The following is a 20,687-nucleotide window of genomic DNA, read 5'->3' on the forward strand; positions in this document are numbered from 1 at the left end:
TACAACTTTGTATTAACCAATAGTTTGTCTCATATCCTTGAGTCTAATTCTTACAAGATAAGCAACTGCTGAAATCCAAGGCATCTTTATAACAGACTAAGCTGCAAACTGGTTTCCATACTCAAAAAGCCAATATTAACCCTTTGTCTATCAAAATCTTTAACACACAATATCTTCCTCCACAGCTGGTCAGGCAGCGTCTATGGAAATGAATAAACATTTGATGTTTTGGGCCGAGACCCTTCAGGAAGGGGGAAGAAGCAAAAATAAGAAGGTGGGAGGACAAGCTAGAAGGTGATAGGCGAAGCCAGGTGCCAGGGAGGAGTGGGGTGGTGGTGAGGAGTTGGGAATGAAGTAAGAAGATGGGAGGTGATAGTTGGAAAGGGTAAAGGTCTGGAGAAGAATTAATCCGATAGGAGAGCAGAGTAGACCGGGGCAGAAGGGGCACCAGGGGGAGGTGATAGGGAAGAGAGGAGAAGAGATAATGGGAAATTGAAGAAGAGGGAAGGGAAAAGATGGAATTAAGCCCTACCTTTGAAAACTATCACACACAGTGCCAGTTCCCCATTACTATTTTATTAAGCCGGCTACACAAAGACCAATGTAATATTGATGGTGCCTGCTTGATTCATGTCCCTGTCTGACACCACGACACCTGTGTGCAGAGGGCCTCAGTGTGCCCTCTATAATTACACCTAAGCACTTTCTAATTTACAGAGCTAGGTGCAAATTGGTTGCACCAGATACATGGTATCTTCAGTCAAAAACTTGGCGCATCGCAGGATATCTAAATTATCCTTAAAGGTGCCAGTATAACTGTTACACTGGGTGACATGAGCCATGTTAATTGATTCTGGTTTGTGTCTGCTTGCCAGGGAGTCTGTGATCGAGCAGACTGCTCTTGACTGTATGAATAAATATTTACAGCTTTAAGAAGTGCGGGCAGTGTGCCAGTAACTAGAGATGGGTGAATATTAATTGTAAGTTTTTTTTGCAATCATGTATTGCCAGCTACCCCTGGGTATACTGTTCAAAGTTGTTTTTATTAATATTTATATGCCATATTCAAGTTGCTGCCTCAAGATGTTAAGCCTGACTTCAGTGGCAGTGTTGAGGGGAAGACGGATCAAATGGCAGCAGGTTCTGCTTTGAAACGGAAGCACAAAGGGAGAACAGAACAGGTTTGACTTATGGCAGCGGGGTAGGGCATTCCTCTTACCTCTCTTCTTCTGGGTTTCTTGGGCACCTGAACGCAGGCCTACCTAACCGCAGAGCGAGGAGACTTCCGCACGGAGCCATGGCTGAAGGGATAGCAGTGGTGCCATCTTCTTCTTCTTCTGGAAAGGGAGAACCTTCAAGATCCTGGGTGACAATTTCTTCAAGGGTATGTCCCGGGCCCAATACGCTGATGCAATCACAAAGGAAGCACAACAGCGGCTATAGGAGTTTGAGGAGATTTGGTATGTCACCAAAGACTCTAGAAAATTTCTGCAGATGTATGGTGAAGATCACGCTGACTGGATGCATCACTGTCTGGCGTGGAGGCTCCAGTGCGCAGGATCACAAGAGACGGCAGAGGGTTGTAGACTCAGCCAGCACCATCACGGGCACAAACCTCCCCGTCATTGAGGACAGACAGATGTGCCTCAATAAGGCAGCATCCAACACTAAAGGCTCTCACCATCCATTTTCTCATTACTACCATTGGGGATGAGGTAGAGGAGCCTGAAGACACACACTTAATGATTTAGGAACAGCTTACGCCCCTCTGCCATCAGATTCCTGAATAGTCCATGAACCCATGAACTTTACCTTAATACGGTTTTTTTTTTACAATGTTTGTTTATTTTTGTACAGTAACTTAATGTACTTTTATCTTTGCACTGTACTGCTGCAGATTTTACAACACCTACGAGGGGTGACTGATAAGTTTGTGGCATAAGGTAGGAGGAAATGAGTTATACAGCTCTCGTTACATGCACGTGCAGGTCAGCTCTTTGAGTGATTATGCAGGAAGTTTGAAGTTAAAACTCATCGGGGTGATTGATAGGTTCATGGCCTAAGGCAGAAGGAGATGAGTTATTAACTTCAAACTTTCTGCATAATCACTCAAAGAGCTGACCTGCACGTGCATGTAACGAGAGCTGTATAACTCATTTCCTTCTACCTTAGGCCACAAACTTATCAATCACCCCTGCTGTGGACACTTTCTGGAGGTCCAAGATCCGTATGCTCCACTACCACTGGACTAAGTGTGTAAATGTAGGAGGGGACTATGTTGAAAAATAAATGTGCTAGGTTTTCTAAAATTGACTGCTTCTACCTTAGGCCACAACTTTATCAATCCCCCTCATAAGGCTCTGATTCGGAGTGGTCTGGGATTCATGTAAAAGGCTTGCACGGGGAGATGATGTTGCCTGAAGATGTAGCTCAGCATGTCCCAATCTCTGTGTTCAACGGCAATTAGAAACAGTCAGCAAGTCTGGCAGCGTCTGTGGAGAGAGAAGCAGTTAATGTTGCAGGGCCAGAGACCCTTCATCAGAAATGGGAAAGAGATGGAAAAAAAGAGGTCATTTTAAGTTGCTGGCAATTTCCCCCATGGTCCACTCTCCCCTCATATCAGCTTTCTCTTCCTCAGCCTTTTACTGCAACGAGAGAGCAATGCCCAAGAAACTCAAGTGCAGAGAGAGGTCTAGAATCAACTCAAACTCAGACTGAACAAGACGGCACAAACAAACTCCAAGGGGAAAATCACAGAGAGTACTAGAAAAGGAAATCCTATGATTGAGTACTGAGTGCTCGGCATGAGGCCTTTAAGTAAAGACTGTCCATGAAGGAATGTGGCTGGCAATAAGACCATAAGACATAGGAGCAGAATTAGGCCATTCAGCCCATTGAGTCCGCCCTGCCATTTTTGCTGGCATGTTGGAACCTAAGTGAACTGTAATCTTGGAATGTAAATTAATAAAAGAAACAGAATCATAAACACGAGAGATTCTGCAGATGCAGGAAATATTAAGCAAGACATATAAAATGCTGGGGGATCTCAGCAAGTCAGGCGGCATCTATGGAGGGGAGTAAACAGTTGATGGTTTGGCCTGAGACCTTCTATCAGGACTGACAAAACAGAGAAACAGGAAAAGGTTATTTGATATTTGTGTCTATCCCACTACTCAGTAAGGTCATACAAGACCATAAGACACAGGAACAAAATTAGGCCATTCAGCCCATTGAGTCTGCTCCACCATTCCATCATTGCTGATCCCAAATCCAACTCAACCTAAACACCTGCCTTCTCTTACTTGGTAGTGTGGAGGAGCAGAGGGATCCGGGGTTACATGTCCACAGATCCCTGAAAGTTGCCTCACAGGTAGATAGGGTAGTTAAGAAAGCTTATGGGGTGTTAGCTTTCATAAGTCGAGGGATAGAGTTTAAGAGACGCGATGTAATGATGCAGCTCTATAAAACTCTAGTTAGGCCACACTTGGAGTACTGTGTCCAGTTCTGGTCGCCTCACTATAGGAAGGATGTGGAAGCATTGGAAAGGGTACAGAGGAGATTTACCAGGATGCTGCCTGGTTTAGAGAGTATGCATTATGATCAGAGATTAAGGGAGCTAGGGTTTTACTCTTTGGAGAGAAGGAGGATGAGAGGAGACATGATAGAGGTGTACACGATGTTAAGAGGAATAGACAGAGTGGACAGCCAGCACCTCTTCCCCAGGGCACCACTGCTCAGTACGAGAGGACATGGCTTTAAGGTAAGGTGAGGGAAGTTCAAGGGGGATATTAGAGGAAGGTTTTTCACTCAGAGAGTGGTTGGTGTGTGGAATGCACTGCCTGAGTTAGTGGTGGAGGCAGACACACTAGTGAAGTTTAAGAGACTACTAGACAAGTATATGGAGGAATTTAAGGTGGGGGGTTATATGTGAGGCAGGGTTTGAGGATCAGCACAACATTGTGGGCCGAAGGGCCTGTAATGTGCTGTACTATTCTATGTTCTATGTTCTATGTTCACTATATCCTTTGATGCCTTGACCAATCAGGAAACTATCAACTTCTGCTTTAAATATACCCATAGGTTTGGGTTTGGCCTCCACCATAGTCTGTGGCAGATTCACCACTCTTTGCCTAAAAAATTCCTCCTTACTTCTGTTCTAAAAGGTCTCCCCTGAGTTCTGAGGCTGTGTCCTGTAGTTCTGGATATCCCCACCATAGGAAACATCCTCTCCACATCCACCCTATCCAGTCCTGTCAACATTTGGTAGGTTTCAATGAGATCCCCGTATTCTTCTAAATTCCAGTGAGTACAGGCCCAAAGCTGCCAAACACTCCTCATACGTTAACCCCTTCATTCCTAGAATCATCCTTGTGAACTTCCTCCGGACTCTCCAATAACAAAACATCCTTTCTGAGACATGGGGCCCAAAACTGTTGACAATACTCCAGATGCGGCCTGACTAGCATCTTATAAAGCCTCAGCATTATCTCCTTGCTTTTATGTTCTATTCCCCTTGAAATAAATGCTAACATTGCATTTGCCTTCTTTACCACAGACTCAACCTGAAAATTAACCTTCTGGGAGTCTTGTACAAGGGCTTCTGATGTTTGAACCTTTCCCCCATTTATCTATCAGTTTATGTATCAGAATTCACCAGTGCAAAGGACCTTGGCAATTGTGGGGATGACTTACAGCGGACTGAAACACTTAAGTGTATAGACATTAAGAAAGAGGATCTGCTGGAGGTTTAGAATGGTATTAAGTTAGATAATTCGCTGGGACTGGACGAGATATACTCCAGGCTACTGTGGGAAGCGAGGAAGGAGATTGCTGAGCCTCTGGTGATGATCTTTGCATCATCAATAAGGACAGAAGTACCAGAGGATTGGAAGTTTGCAAACGTTGTTCCCTTCTTCAAGAAAGGGAGTAGAGATAACCCAGGAATTACAGACCAGTGAGTCTTACTTCAGTGGTGGGCAAGTTGTTGGAGAAGATCCTGAGAGGCAGGATTTATGAGCATTTGGAGAGACATTATCTGATTAGGGATAGTCAGCATGGCTTTGTCAAGGGCAGGTAATGTCTTATGAACCTGATTGAATTCTTTGAGAATATGACAAAACACTTTGATGAAGGTAGAGCTGTGGATGTAGTGTATATGGATTTCTGTAAGGCATTTGATAATGCTCCCCCTGCAAGGCTCATTCAGAAAGTAATGAGGCATGGGATCCAAGGAGACCTTGCTTTGCGGATCCAGAATTGGCTTGAACATAGAAGGCAAAGTGTGGTTGTAGATGGGTCATATTCTGCATGGAGGACAGTGACCAGTGGTGTGATCCAGGGATCTGTTCTGGAATCCCTCCTCTTTGTGATTTTTATAAATGACCTGGATGAGTAAGTTTATCAATGACACAAAGGTTGGAGGTGTTGTGGATAGTCTGGAGAGTTGTCAGATGTTACAGCAGGACATCGATACGATGCAAAACTGGGCTGAGAAGTGGCATATGGAGTTCAACACAGATAAGTGTGAAGTGGTTCATTTCATTAGGTCAAATTTGAAGACAGAATATAATATTAATGATAAGACTTTTGGCAGTGTGGAGGATCATAGAGATCTTGGGGCCTGAGTCCATTGGACACTCAGAGCAGCTGTACAGATTGACAGCGTTGTTAAGATGGCATATGATGTGTTGGCCTTCATCAACCATGGAATCGAGTTCAAGAGCCATGAGGTAATGTTATAACTATATAAGAACTTAGTTAGACCCCACTTGGAGAATTGTGCTCATTTCTGGTCACCTCATTACAGGAAGGATGTGGATACTATAGAGAGAGTGCAGAGGAGATTTACAAGGATGTTGCCTGGATTGGAGAGCATGCCTTATGAGAATAGGTTGAGTAAACTTGGCCTTTTCTCCTGGGAGTGACAGAGGACGAGAGGTGACCTGATAGAGGTGTATAAGATGATGAGTGGCATTGATCATGTGGATAACCAGAGGCTTTTTCCGAGGGCATGGTTTTAAGGTGCTTAGAAGTAGGTACGGGAGGGATGTCAGAGCTAAGTTTTTCACACAGAGTGGAGGGTGCATGGAATGCACTGCCCACGAAGGTTGTGGAGGCGCACACAACAGGATCTTTTAAGAGACTGTTAGATAGGCACATAGAACTTAGAAAAATAGAGAGCTATGTAGTAGGGTAATCCTAGGAAGTATCTAGAGTAGGTTACATGGTCAGCACAACATCGTGGGCTGAACGGCCTGTAATGTGCTGTAGATTTCTATGTTCTATGTACATCAAACCTAGAGTTTAATTCTCCTGAATGCTAGTAACATTAAACACCGTAATCACTAAATACTGAATCTTCAGTCACGGCAAACGAAACAATGAAAAAATAACTTGAAGAGTTATTAGAGTTAGATGAAGTTACTGTAAATAAAGATATTAAGCACAGGGGATGTTATGTTGAAATACATTGGTGAGGCCTAACTTGCTAATTTGGTTCTGTTTTTGGTGGGGGAGGGGTGGAGATAAGTTTCTACCAACAGGGGTGTAAGGCGCTCTTTCCCTCTACTGGCCTGTAGGTCACCCTTGGACAGGCTGTAGCACCTGATTGCTGCCCTTCCCCACCTCCCGATCAGGGTCACGTGAAGCCATGGGAGCCGGTGGTGGATGGTCGTATGAGCAGATCACAAGTCCTGGTTCTGTGACCACTGACACCAGGCAGCCGATCTCTGAAGTGTATTGATGATGTCCGGGGTCACCCGTCTTGTAAAGACACTGCCCAGAGGAAGGCAACGGCAGACCACTTGTGTAGAAAAATTTGCCAAGAACAATCATGGTCATGGAAAGACCGTGATCACAAATGTCATATGATACAGCACATAGTGATGATGATGGGCCAGTTTTGGTCACCTACCTACAGGAAGCATGTAGACAATATTGAAAGAGTTCAGAGAAAATTTACAACAATGCTGCCAGGACTTGAGGACCTGAGTTATAGGGACAGGTTGAATAGGTTAGGACTTTATTCATTGGAGCATAGGAGAATGAGGAGAAATTTAGATAGAGGTATATAAAATTATGAGGGAAAATCAAGCAGGCTTGGTTTAAGGATGAAAGGTGAAATGTTTAAGGGGAATATGAGAAGGATGTTCTTCAGTCAGGGGGTGGTAAGTGTGTGGTATGAGCAGCCAGTGCAAGTGGTGGTTGTGGAGGCAATTACAACATCTAAGAGAAATTTGGATAAATACATAGGCGGGGAGGGTATGGAGGGGCTGTGGTTCAGGTGCAGGCTGACGGAACGAGGGAGATTAATAGTTTGGGACAGTCTAGACGGGATAAATAGCCTGTTTCTGTGCTGCAGTATCCTATGACTCGATGACTCTAAGAGGAACTTGGAAGTAGTTTCTTGTATCTGCATGAAAAGATTTAGTCCTGGAGGAGTAAGGCAGCAGAAACAAAGAACTCTTGGTTTTAAGGCTGCCTCAGTCTTGTTAATGACTCACACACTCTGCATGTCATAGGTCACCAGAGGCGGAAAGGCTTACAGTTATAAAAAGCTTTCTCAGTGAGGGAAGCCCTTTCAGATTGTGAGCGAGGAGAACAGCACTCTGTACGTTAAAAGAGGAAATGAAAGGCAGGGGTGTGCGCGTGTCCAGTGGCGCATTTAGAGGGATATGGGCGGCAGGTTTTGCAATCCCTTTTCAGTAATCACCCAGTGCTTCAATTCCAGGTTTGTGCCAACAACTTGTAGAGAAACTGTTTATCAACGCTCGGCTCCTGAGCATTTGTAGAAGCAGGGGGCGGAGTTCATTCTGAAGTTGGGAAATAATTTTACCTCGTGTGGATCTGTGAGCAACGCGGAGACGTGGAATTTCACAGGCAATGTAGTTTAATTTTTTACTTCTCTGCAGCCTTCTCCTCTGAAAGAAAACTGCAGATTGTTTGGACTGAACCTTGTCACGGCTGCAGTTAACACAGGTAATGTGATCCACGGATAGTAAAGGTGACTAAAATCTTAGCTTAATCCAGGAATCATATTACCAGAGATTGTGTTGGCACAGAAATAAAATAACTGATCTACGATTTCCAAAATGGATATCTATTAGGTTTCAAGTAGGTGTTTTAAAAAAAGACAAAATCCTGAAGCTGACTCTGATGGGTGCTCAGCGCATTGTGTGGATTTTAGGGATTAAAGAGAAACAAACTGAAAATTAATCCTTGTTTTTCCTTTCCAGTTGGGCAAAGATTTAACTGCCTGGCATCTCCACAGGATCACGAAAGCCACGTCTCATGGTGACATGGTAGAATGGCAGAACAACAAAGTCATCATTCTCTTGCTCTGGAAGATCAGAACAACTTCCGTTACAACCCAGCCTTGGGCTGTCAGCAGGACGTTCAGGTCAGTGGCATCTCACTCTCTACTTTGTACCTGCTGCTGCCCCAATTTGCAGTGCACCCAAGACTTTATCCCATCACCCCTACTGGGGCATAAGCCACTGACAGTAGCTCACTAGAGTCCTCTGTCCTGAGTCAGTCTTTCACGTCGTCTCCGGGTGTGGCCCATCTTCCTGGTGTATCCTTCCTCTCCCAGGGATGAGAACTTTGGATCTTCTGTTGGTGTTTCTGTAGCTCTGGGTTTTATGGGATGGAGTTGCCAGCCCCATGCTCAACGCTCCTCCTTTAGCGGCTGGGTACAAGACTGACCCTGGCAGAGTTTGTACACCCAAAGTGACCCCATCAAATTGTTGCGCTGACTGCAGTGGAGGGGGTATGCTACGATGAGATTCACTGCTAATGTGGCAATAGAGTGTATGATGCACCATCAATAACTCTCCGAGACGTGAGGCGAGATATAGGCTTTTATTGGCTGGAAGAAAAAACAAGCAGCAACTGACCACCATACTACATCCTGGAGACTGAGACCAGGGCTCAGGCTCCAATCGCCTTTATACCGGGGTCCATGGGAGGAGCCACAGGAGCAGTCAGCGGTGGGGGGGGGGGGGGTGTCCAGACAGGTATATGTAGTTCACCACAGTGTGGCAGATGGAGTAAGTGTAGGAACATGCACTCTCAGACAATGAATAACAGCATAGACTGTTTTCTAAATGGGCAGTAAATTCAGAAAACGGAGGTGCAAAGGGGTTTCAGAGTCCTAGTGCAGAATTCCAAAAGTTTAACTTGCAGATTGAGTCGGTATTAAGGACAGCCAATGCAATGTTAGCATTCCTTTCGAGAGGACTGGAGTATAAAAGCAAGGATGTAATGCTGTAACTTTATAAGACATTGTTCAGACTTCACTTTGAGTATTATGCACAGTTCTGAGCCCCACACCTAAGAAAGGATGTGCTGGCTTTGGAAACAAATATCTTGGGAATGACAGGGTTAATGTATGAGGAGCATTTGATAATTCTGGGCCTGTACTCACTGAAGTTTAGAAGAATGCAGGGGGGATCTCATTGAAACCTATCAAATATTACAAGGCCTAGATAGAGTGGATATGGAGAGGATGTTTCCTGTGGGGGAGCCCAGGACCAGAGGGCACAGACTTAGAATACAAGGATGACCCTTCAGAAAAGAGGTGAGGAGGAATTTCTTTAACAAGAGGGTAGTGAATCTATAGAATTCACTGCCACAGGACAGCTGTGGCAGCCACATCATTTTTCAACTCAAGTATATTTAAGACAGAGGTGGATAGGTACTTAATTAGCAAGGGTGTTAAAAGTAATGGGGAGAAGGAAGAAGAATGGGGTTTAAGAGGGATAATAAATCAGGCATCATCAAATGGCAGAGCAACTAGATGGGCCGAATGTTCTGATCCTGCTCCTACATCTTATGCATACTATTGTTGGCTTTTTGTAATCATATTGCGATTCCATTTCCCTTCTCGTGAGCTGTCTAAGAGTTTTGAGTTAGCGCGTGATACAGCATGGGAAAAGTTCAAAGTTCATAGTTCAAAGTACATTTATTATCAAAGTACAAATATGCCACCATATACAACCCTGAGATTCATTTTCTTGTGGGCATACTCAATAAATCTATGATAGAATAATAACCTAACAGAGTCAATGAAAGACCGCACCAATTGGGTGTTCAACCAGTGTGCAAAATACTACAAACTGTACAAATACAAAAAGAAAGAAATTAATAGTAATAAATACGTAATCAATAAATATCGAGAACATGAGATGAAGAGTCTTTGAAAGTGAGTCCATTGGTTGTGGGAACATTTCAATGATGGTGCAAGTGAAGTTGAGTGAAGTTATCCAATTTGGTTCAACAGCCTAATGGTTGAGGGGTAGTAACTGTCCCTGAACCTGGTGGTGTGGGACCTGAGGCTCCTGTACCACCTTCTTGATGGCAGCAGCAAGTAGAAAGCCTAAGCTAAGTGGTGGGGGTCCCTGATGGTGGATGCTGCTTTCCTGTGACAAGCTCCGTGTAGATGTGCTCAATGGTGGGGACGGCTTTACCCTTGATGGACTGGGCCATATTCATTACTTTTTGTTGGATTTTCCTTTCAAGGGCATTATTGATGTTTCCATACCATGCAGTGATGTAGCCAGTCAAGATACCCTCCACCACACATCTATAGAAGTTTGTCGAAGTGTTCGATGTCATGCCAAATCTTTGCAAACTCCTAAGGAAGCAGACAGAACTGCTGCCATACTTTCTTGGTAATTGCTCTTACATGCAGGTCTTCTGAAATAATAACACCAAGGAATTTAAAGTTGCTGACCCTCTCCAATGAGGACTGGTTCTTGGACCTTCAGCTTCCTCCTCCTGAAGTCAATAATCAGCTCCTTGGTCTTGCTGACATTGAGAAAGAGGTCGTTGTTATGATACCACAGCCAGATTTTCAATCTCCTCCTTCATCACCACCTTTGATTTGGCCCAAGACAGTGGTGTCATCAGCAAACTTAAATATGACATTGGAGCTATGCTTAACTACACATTCATAAGTGTAAAGTGAGTCCAGCAGGTGGTTAAGCACACTGCCTTGAAGTGCACCTATGCTGATGGAGATTGTGGAGGAGATGTTGTTGCCAATTCCGAACTAACTGGGTCTGCAAGTGAGGAAATCCAGGATCCAATTGCACAAGGAACTTCTGAGGCCAAGGTCTTGAAGCTTATTGATTAGTTTTGAGAGGATGATAGTATTGATTGCTGAGCTGTAGTCGAGAATGAGCATGCATCTTTGCTGTCTAGATGTTCCAGGGTTGAGTGAAGAGCCAATGAGATGGCATCTGCTGTGGACCTGTTGTTCCAGTAGGCAAATTGGAACAGATCCACGTTGCTTTGCAGGCAGGAGTTGCTATGTTTCATCACCAATCTCAAAGCGCTTCATCACAGTGGATGTAGGTGATACTGGACAATTTTCATTGAGACAGATTACCACTTCTTCTTAGGCATTGGTATAAGTGAAGTCTTCTTGAAGCAAGTGGGTGCCACAGACTACCAAAGTGAGAGGTTAAAGATCTCAGTGAACACTGCAGTCAGTTGATTGGTACAGGTCAGGAGTTGGTCCAGGTATCCCATCTGAACTGGATGCTTTTTGTGTGTTCATCCTCCTGAAGGCTGTTTGCACGTTGGCCTCAGAGACTGAAATCACAGGATCATCGGGGGATGTGAGCATTCATGATGTATTGGCGCGTGGCCTAGTGGGCAAGGCATCAGACTAGTAACCTGAAGGTCACTGGTTCGAGCCTCAGCTGTTTGTGTCCTTGAGCAAGGCACTTAACAACACATTGCTCTGCGACGACACCGGTGCCAAGCTGCATGGGTCCTAGTGCCCTTCCCTTGGACAACATCGGTGGCATGGAGAGGGGAAGGCTTGCAGCTTGGGCAACTGCCGGTCTCCAGAAGGGAAAAACCTTCCAAGGTGCAAATCCATGGTCTCATGAGACTAACGGATGCCTATAAAATGATGGTCCGTCCATATTTTGACAATCAAAGCATGCATCTGGAAGCAAAGCCCATTTGTCACCTATGTCACTTGATTTTACTATATCAGAGTATTCAAGCCCTGCCACAACGATCGAGCATCGTTCAAAATTCAGATCAAATTTATTATCAAAATGCAGACTGAGTATGTCACCATATACAACCCTGAGACCCATTTTCTCGATGACATACACAGTAAATCCAAGGAACAGAATTAACAATGAAAGACCACACCTGGTAGGACAGACAAACAACCACTGTGCAAAAGGCAACAAATTGTGCAAATACAAAAGAGAAAAAAAAATTAATAATAGTAAATAAAATAAATAGCAATTAAATAAAATAAATGACAATAAAAATCGAGAACATGAGAGGAAGAGATCTTGAAAGTGAGTCCATAGGTTGTGAAAACGGTTCAGTGTTGTGGTGTGAAGTTATCCCCACTGGTTCAGGACACTGAGGGTTGAGAGGACCCTTCAGCCGCTCTGATTCCATGCTGGCCATTAAGCACCAAACACCAAGATGGTGAGGGTTCTTAGTGATGGATGCTGCCTTCTTGAGGCATCACCTTTGGAACATGTCCCCGTTGTGCCCATGGTGGAGCTGGCTGAATCTACAACCCTCTGCAGTCTCCTATAATCTAGTGCATTGGAGCCTCCACACCCACCAGGGATACAACCAGTTAGGATGCTCTCCCCTGTACATCTGGAGAAACGTAGATGGTAGTGTAGCAGTTGCCGTAATGCTTTTCATCGTCAGTGTCCACAAATGGAAGTAATTCCCACTGCTGTCTGTGAGACAACTGTGCTGCTCCAAGGAGTGCAGTATGAGGTCATTCTTGTGCTTGGCCATTAGGCTCTATAATGAGTCAACCTATAGCTCGGGAAGTGATGACCCCCTTAGACTATTTGTGGTAACTTATTTTTTATTCTTTCTCCTTTTCTAATATTTATATCTGTGCACTTGTATTGCTATTGTGACACTGTAATTTCCTTTGGAATCAATAAAATATCTGTCTATCTAAGGAGTTTGTACGTTCTCCCCTTGACTGCATGGGTTTCTAGCGGGTGTTCCAGTTTCCGCCTATATTCCAAAAACATATGGGTCAGCGTTAGTGAGTTGTTGGCAGTGGAAGTGGGGTGACACTTACGGGCTGTCCCCCGCACATCCTCGTACTGTGTTGGTCATTGACAAAGTACACTTTTCACTGTATGTCTTGAAGTATTTGACTTACATGTGACAGAGAAAGCTAATCTTATATAGCTTAAATCTTTGAAGTCTGTGGGACATACAGCCACCAATGAAACAAGTTGCTGTGGTTGGGAGTGTGAAAATGGCCAAGTTATTTGATCTGCAATTGTAGCTGAAGTTGGAATATTTCTCCTTGGATATCTTCCCAGTCCTCCCAGGATTTTGAACAGTGAGTGAGGAGGAGATAGGGTATAACAGAGACAGAGACAGAGACAGAGGCAGACAGGGACAGGGACAGACAAAGACAGACAGAGATAGAGACAGAAACAGAGAGAGAGAGAGAGAGAGAGAGAGAGAGAGAGAGAGAGAGAGAGAGAGAGAGAGAGAGAGAAAACAGTTTCAAAGTTCTGAGATGACACATCTTGCACAATCTCTCATCATCCTACACAATTCGACACAATCAGGAACATTTGCCAATGCCTCTCCTTACTAATGAGGCTGAAGGGAATGGGACTATGCACACCTACAGTATAGTCACGTCAATCATTAAATGCACAGTACAGTGCATCCTAACTCCAAATGGAGAGGGTTCTAGGGTGGTTTATGAGAGTGATTCTGGGAATGAAAGGGTTAATGTATGAGGAGCGTTTGACGGCTCTGGGCCTGTACATGCCAGAGTTTAGAAGAATGAGTGGCGATCTCGTTGAAACCTATCAAATATTGAAGGGCCTAGATAGAGTGGATGTACAGAGGATGGTTCCAATAGTGGCTGTTGACAGAAATGACACATTTCACTGTATGTTTTGATGTACATGTGACATATAATGCTAATCTTTCTTAAATTCATCTTTCTTTCAATCTAGAACAAGGTTTCCCAAGCTTTTTTATGCCCTGGACCAATACCATTAATGGAGAGGTCTGTGGACCCCAGGTTGGAAACCTCTGATCTAGAGAGAATTAAAAAATTATAGATGTACGTAGGTGGGTCCCTGCAGGGAGGTGAAGGGACCCAATGGGCAAATATTTCAATACTTCAGACTCTAATATTATATCTAAATTTTTATGATTTTAAATGGGTGACTGAAAAAAATTGGAATGTTGCCTTTAATGTGGGGGAATTGAAGATAATCCTTCTACAAGTGGAGTTTAGAAGAATTATATATTGAAATGTCTGGATAAAGTTGATATGGAGAGAATGTTTCCAATAGTGGGAGAAAAGAAACAATTAAAATTAAGGGTTGTCCCTTTAGAACAGAGATGAGGAAAAATTTATTTAGCCAGAGGGTGGTGCATCTGAGGTATTCATTGCCACAGAGAGCTGTAAAATCCAAATGCACTGGGTATGTTTAAAGTGGAGGTTGGTAGGTTCTTGATTAGTCAGGGCATCAAAGGTTACAGACCGAAGAATGGGGTTGAGAGGGATAATAAATTAGCCATAATGGAATGGTGGAACAGACTCGATGGACTCCTATGTCTGATGTCTTGTGAAAAAAAAAGATAGGAATTGTACTAAGCAGGCTGGTGGATAAAAACTGAAATGCACACTGCTCTCCCTCCCCCCACACTTCACTCCAGTACCTTCGTGCCCACACTTGTCTTTCTGGCTCTGCGACTTCTTCAGAAAACATATGGCTCCGCGACAGAATCAGAATCAGGCTCCTGTCACTGTCTTATATGCAGTGAAATTTGAGATTAAGGAGATTGGCTTTATTTGTCACGTGTGCATAGAAACATGCGGTAAAACATGTTATTTGCGCCAACTACCAACACTTTCTGAGGATGTTCAAAGTTCAAAGTACATTTATTATCAAAGTATGTATAAATTACACAACCTCGAGATTCGTCTCCTCACAGGCAGCCACGAAACAAGAAACCCGAAAGAACTCAATTGAAAACTCAATGCAGAGAGAGAGAAAAAACAAATCAGCAGGCATCGGCATTCCGAATGAAATTGAGTCCATAAGCCCAAAGCTGACGGCCCAGAGTCTCAGCCTCAGTCCATCACACAGAGGCAAATCGCCGTAAAGCTCAACACCCTAATCACGTAGCAGCCGGGGCACGACACAGCCTCAGCCTCAGTACCCAGGAGAGCGGAACAGAACCGGACCTGGCGCTCACCTCCGGTCTGGACACCTTCCCTTTGCAGTCCATCTGGCCCGGTGTTTAAATTGTTGCAGCACCAGATCGTCCCCCCGCAGTAGGACCGGGATCTCTGCAGAGGTACAATGTGGGCTGTCCCGTGCTCAACGCTTCCAAATCGGCCCAGCGGTTAGATAGACCTAACCTCGCTCCCGGACTAGGTGGACAGGCTGCAAAGCAACTCCACTCCACTCTCTCCAACTTCATCTCAACCACTCAAAAATGCTTTGACCTCTCTCCAGCTCCATCTTATACGCCTTGACCCTCAGATCTGACTCACTTTCGCTTGCCTCTTCGTTATTTCTGGCAATTATTTACCATGACTTTCCCCAAACAAAAATGTTATTAATAGAATATCTAGTCACATTTCTGTCGCCCACCTTCAGTAGCATCATCTTGAACCAAAGGTGCTGGGGCAGACCATAAGTGTCACCACGGTTCCGGTGCCAACTTACTGACCCTAATCTGTCTGTCTGGAACATGAATGTGAACTTCGAGATGAAGGAGATGAGCGTTATTTGTCTTGTGTCCTTCAAGACATAGGATCATCCAGTGAAACGTGTCATTTGTGTCAATGACCAACACAGTACGAGGGTGTGCTGGGGGCAGCCCGTCATAACAATTCCGGTGCCGATGTAGCACGTCCGTAACTTACTAACCCTAACCAGTACACCTTTGGAAAGTGGGCGGAAACCAGACTACCCCGAGGAAACCTACGCGGTCACGTGGCGAAGGTACAAACCCGTTACAGACATCAGCAGGAATCGAACCGTAACCTCAGAGCAGTAGCAGTACAGAGACTACAAATTACAAAATAAGTAAATAATTCAAAAGAAAGGAACACCAAGGTAGCGTTGCTGGGTTCGTGGAGCATTCAGGAAACTGAATGTGGAGGGGAAGAAGCTGTCCCTGAATCTTTGAGTGAGGGTCATCAGACTCCTGTAGCTCCCCCCCCCCCCCCCCACCACTGATGGAAGAAACGAGCAGAGGACGGGGCCGTATACATAAATATTGTAAAAAGCAGCAGTGTGGGAGAGTTAGGAGAGTGCCACAATTAAGAAAGAGAAGCTACATGCAATAATTTGACTCTGTGGTTTCCAGATTAAGCTTTGACATTCAGCAAGGAAGCTGCCAAAGATGATTTGTTAATGAGATTTCAAATATTTTGCTTGACAATCGCTTTGCAGTGATGTTAACGTGAATTGTTCATGCTTGGGTGAAATATTGATGTGGCTAATACTTTAAATACAAAATACAAAATTCGAGATTGTTTAATGTCACTTTCAGTACCCAAGTGAAAAGGAGAGGACAGGTGACATTTCTCCGAATCACGTGCTGTCTGGCTCATGTTTCGCTCTAATTGCCACCCGATTAACCGGCAATTACAACCTCCCTCCTTCCTCTGTTTTCAGATTCTGATCCAGAATTATTTATCACACCTACAGTGAAATGTGTCATTTCAATTAACAGCCAACACTGCTTAAGGTTGTGCTGGGGGCAGCCCACAAGTGTTGGCACACATTCTGGCACCAACATGGCGTGCAAGGTCAGCAGAACAACACGAACAAAGACAACAAGGAAGCAAGTCGCCACCCACTCATGCATACAGATAGTCATCCAACCGCAGGACAGGAGTAGAATTAGGCCAGTCTGCTATCCCATTCCATCATGACTGATTGATTATCCCTCTCAACCCCATTCTCCTGCCTTCTCCCCGTTACGTTGTTACCCTTATTAATCAAGAACCTATCGACCCCTGCTTTAAATATACCCAATGTCCTGGCCTCCAACCATCTGAATTCCACAGATTAGCACCCTCTGGCAGAAGAAATTCCTCCTCATCTATCTTCTAAATGGATGTCCCTCTAGTCTGAGGCTACGTCCTTTGGTCCTAGACTCCCCCACAATAGGATACATCCTCTCCACATCCACTCTGTCTAGGCCTTTCAATATTCAGTAGATAATTTATACAGACCTTTATCTAGACCACTTTATCTAGTCCTTCCACACCATGGTTCAAAAACGTCCGCCATGGGAAACAGACACTAGTTATCTGGTCCTCATCTGTCCTGATGATGGGTCTCGGCCCGAAATGTCAACTGTTTACTCTTTTCCATGGATGCTGCCTGACCTGCTGAGTTCCTCCAGCATTTTGTGCGTGTTGCTCGGATTTCCAGCATCTGCACGATTTCTCTTGTTTGTGACCAGTTATAAACTGTATCTCTCCCTCCCATGATTTATATGCTTCCATAATGGCGTCAAAGTAAATTTATTATCAAAGTACATATAGGTCACCATATACAACCCTGAGATTAATTTTCCTGCAGGCATTTACAGGAAAAAATAAAGAATTACAATAGAATTTATGAAAAATTATACATAAGCAAAGATGAACAAATAACCAATGCACAAAAGAAGACAAATTGTGTAAAAAGCAAGTCTGTAGGTTGTGCAATCAATTCAGAGTTGAGGTGAGTGAAATTATCCACATTGGTTCAGGAAATACAAAGAAACAAAGTGATAATAATTAATAAAATAATAAATAATAAACATCAAGAATATGAGATGAAGAGTCCTTAAAAGTGAGTCTCTAGGTTGTGGGAACAGTTCAGTGATGGGGTGAGTGAAGTTATCCCCTCTGCTTCATGAACCTGATGGTTGAGGAGTAATAACTGTTCCTAAACCTGGTGGTGGGAGTCCTGTACCTCCTTCCTGATGGTAGCAGTGAGAAGAGAGCATGGCCTGGATGGTGGAGGTCCTTGATGGTGGATGCTGCTTTCCTGTGATAGCGCTCCATGTAGATGTGGTCAGTGGTGGGGAGGGCTTTGCCTGTGATGGACTGGGCTCACTTCAAGGGCTCTTCATCTCATGTTCTCAATATTTATTGTTTATTAATTAAATATGTATTATTTTGTTTGTTTCTTCGTATTCACTGTATGGTGACATATACATTCTTTGATAATACATTTGCTTTGAATTTTGAACTTTGGAATGGGAGATGGAGACATGCCACAGTATCAGCAGTGGAGACACAAATAGATAATATTCCCTTCCTGCCCCTGTGAACTTAAGGATCACCAGTTACGGCTTGTGAGGAACATCTGTTCATTGGGGTGGCATGGTTCACATCGCTTACGGTGCTAGCGAGCCGGGTTCAATTCCCTCCGGTCTCTTTAAGGAGTTTATACGTTCTCCCCATGACTGCGGGCATGTTAATTGGTTTAATTGGTCATTGTAAATTGTTCCGTGATTAGGCTAGGATTAAATTGGGGGAACTGCTGGGCAGCACAGGTTGAAGGGCGGAAGGGCCTGTTTTGTGCTGTATCTCAATAAATAAATAAATACAACTAAACTCACACTTGAAAATGCAAGAATCTGGCCCAACAGACACAGGTCTGTAATCTCCTGCTGCCTCTAATTTTCCTTTTTACACCACTTAAGGAATTAATGAACTGTTTAATCACTGAGGGTTTGGGACGAGCTACACAGACCAGACCAGGTTAACTAACTGGCTCCATCACAGCCTGGTATAGGAATGGAAAAGACTGCAGAAAATGCTGGACACAGCCCAGTCCATCAGAGGCAAAGCCCTCCTCAACACTACGTAAGCTAACATGGAGTCTTGCCATAACAAAGCAGCATCCTTCCGACAAAATGACAGTGTGCTCGATGCAGCAGCCTCTCTGGATCCAACCAGAGGTGTTATTGTTTTTCTAAATCATCTTTCTCACGATTGCGAGACATTGCTGGATATTAAAAACTTCAAGTACTGCAGGTCTACCCCGTCAGCAGAGAAGCTGAAGAGCTGGCTGTGTTGCTGTCCGCAACAGAAAGATGTTGGAGTGGGTGTGTGAAGGCGGTGTGCAGTCTAACAGCGAGTGATTGCCTTGGCCATGTTACTTGTGATTGCAAGACCCTGCTGGACATAGTTAATGTAGAATACTGCAAGTTCAGTTCACTGGTTCATTGGTGGGGGATCTGCACGGCCTTAGTTGTAGTGCAGTCTAGGCCTCATTCCGCACAGTCTCCCAGTGAAAATGCCCGGGAGAGGAGATGCCAGAGTCAGTGTGGCTGGGTTGGGTGTTGGCCCCTCTAGAGTTTGCTCGGTGAAGACAAGCGGTACTGCATCCGTCTGCATATGGTGGGGCTCCTTCAACCATCCAGGCCAAGCTCTCTTCTCACTATTACCATTGGGCAGGAGATATATGAGCCTTCGGTTAGTACCCCTCAACCATCAGGCTCCTGAACTGGTGTGGATAACTTCACTCACCACAACTCTGAACTGATTCCACAACCTGTGGACTCATTTTCCAGAATGTTTTACAATGCGTGTTAAATGTAAAACTCATGAGTTTTACAACATGGGGAGGGAGGACTTTAGTTGATCTTACAGTAGGTTATTTATTATTACTAGTTTTTTGTATTTTCACAGTTTGTCTTCTTTTGCACATTTGTCTGTCTTTGTCTGTCATTGACTATTGGTGTTTCTTTGTATTTATTGAGAATGCCTGCAAGAAAATGAATCTCAGGGTAGTGAGAATATGGTGACATATACTGTACATACTTTGGTAATAAATTTACTTTAAAATTTGAACTTAAAAAGTTGGCAAAATACAATGGGCTGAATGGCCTGTGATGTTCTATGTTCTCAGGATGAGGACCGGAGTTGTAATATAACAGGTGCCATACAAGTGCAAGTTGCAGCTGTTGACTATGTTATCCTTGTGCCATTTCTCACTTCACGCTGGTGTCTCCCTCCTGCCTGTCGAAAGTGTTTCCTCTTGTTGAGCCCTGTTTCTCCGGTTCACCTCCTCCCTACCCTGTTCTATCAGCCCTTTGCCTGTTCCACCAATTACCTCTCAGCTTCTCACTTCATTCCCTCCCCCACCCTCACCTGCCATCTTAACTCCACCCTCTCTTCCCATCTTCTTATTCTGACTACTTCCCCTTCCTTTCCAGTTCTGATGGAGGGCCTCTGCCCAAAAGATTGACTGTTTGTTAATTTCCATAGATGCTGCCTGACCTGCTGAGTTCCTCCGGCATTTTGTGTGAGTAACAATAAGTTTTGCCACATAGCTCAGTGATAATAAACCCAATAAAGCCACACCACAGCTCCTGAACCAGATGGGATGACTTCACTCTCCCCTTCACAGAACTGTTCCTGCAACCTATGGACTCATGTGCTCAATATTTATTTGTTTTTGCATTTGTGCAGTTTGTCATCTTTTGCACATTGGCTGTTTTCCCGCCTTTGTTGTGCGTAGCTCTTCAGTGATTCTATTGTGTTTCTTTGTTCTGCTGTGAATGTTGGCAAGATTTTGGATCTCAGGGTAGTGTGTGGTGACGTGCATGTACTTTGATAACAGAATTACTTTCAGCTTTCATCCTGCTTCTGATTCACATGCAATGTCGTCGCTGGT

General features: G+C 44.2%; 1 protein-coding gene across 7 annotated transcripts in view; it reads left to right on the plus strand.

The window, feature by feature from the left end:
- The window catches only part of LOC140731168 (serine/threonine-protein kinase Nek6-like), a 164,436-nt gene that overhangs the window by 34,642 nt on the left and 109,107 nt on the right, over window positions 1-20,687 (plus strand). For 4 of the 7 annotated variants that reach the window (XM_073052578.1, XM_073052582.1, XM_073052583.1 and 1 more), the window contains exon 2: window positions 8,235-8,398. In XM_073052578.1, the coding sequence (XP_072908679.1) occupies window positions 8,306-8,398 (93 nt within the window). In that variant the 5' untranslated portion in view covers window positions 8,235-8,305. Of the gene's footprint in view, window positions 1-7,572; window positions 7,730-7,800; window positions 7,978-8,234; window positions 8,399-20,687 lie in introns of those variants that run through there. The other 3 variants (XM_073052579.1, XM_073052580.1, XM_073052577.1) reach the window with 3 other exon arrangements.

Source organism: Hemitrygon akajei, chromosome 7, assembly GCF_048418815.1.
Source record: "Hemitrygon akajei chromosome 7, sHemAka1.3, whole genome shotgun sequence".
Taxonomy (NCBI): domain Eukaryota; kingdom Metazoa; phylum Chordata; class Chondrichthyes; order Myliobatiformes; family Dasyatidae; genus Hemitrygon; species Hemitrygon akajei.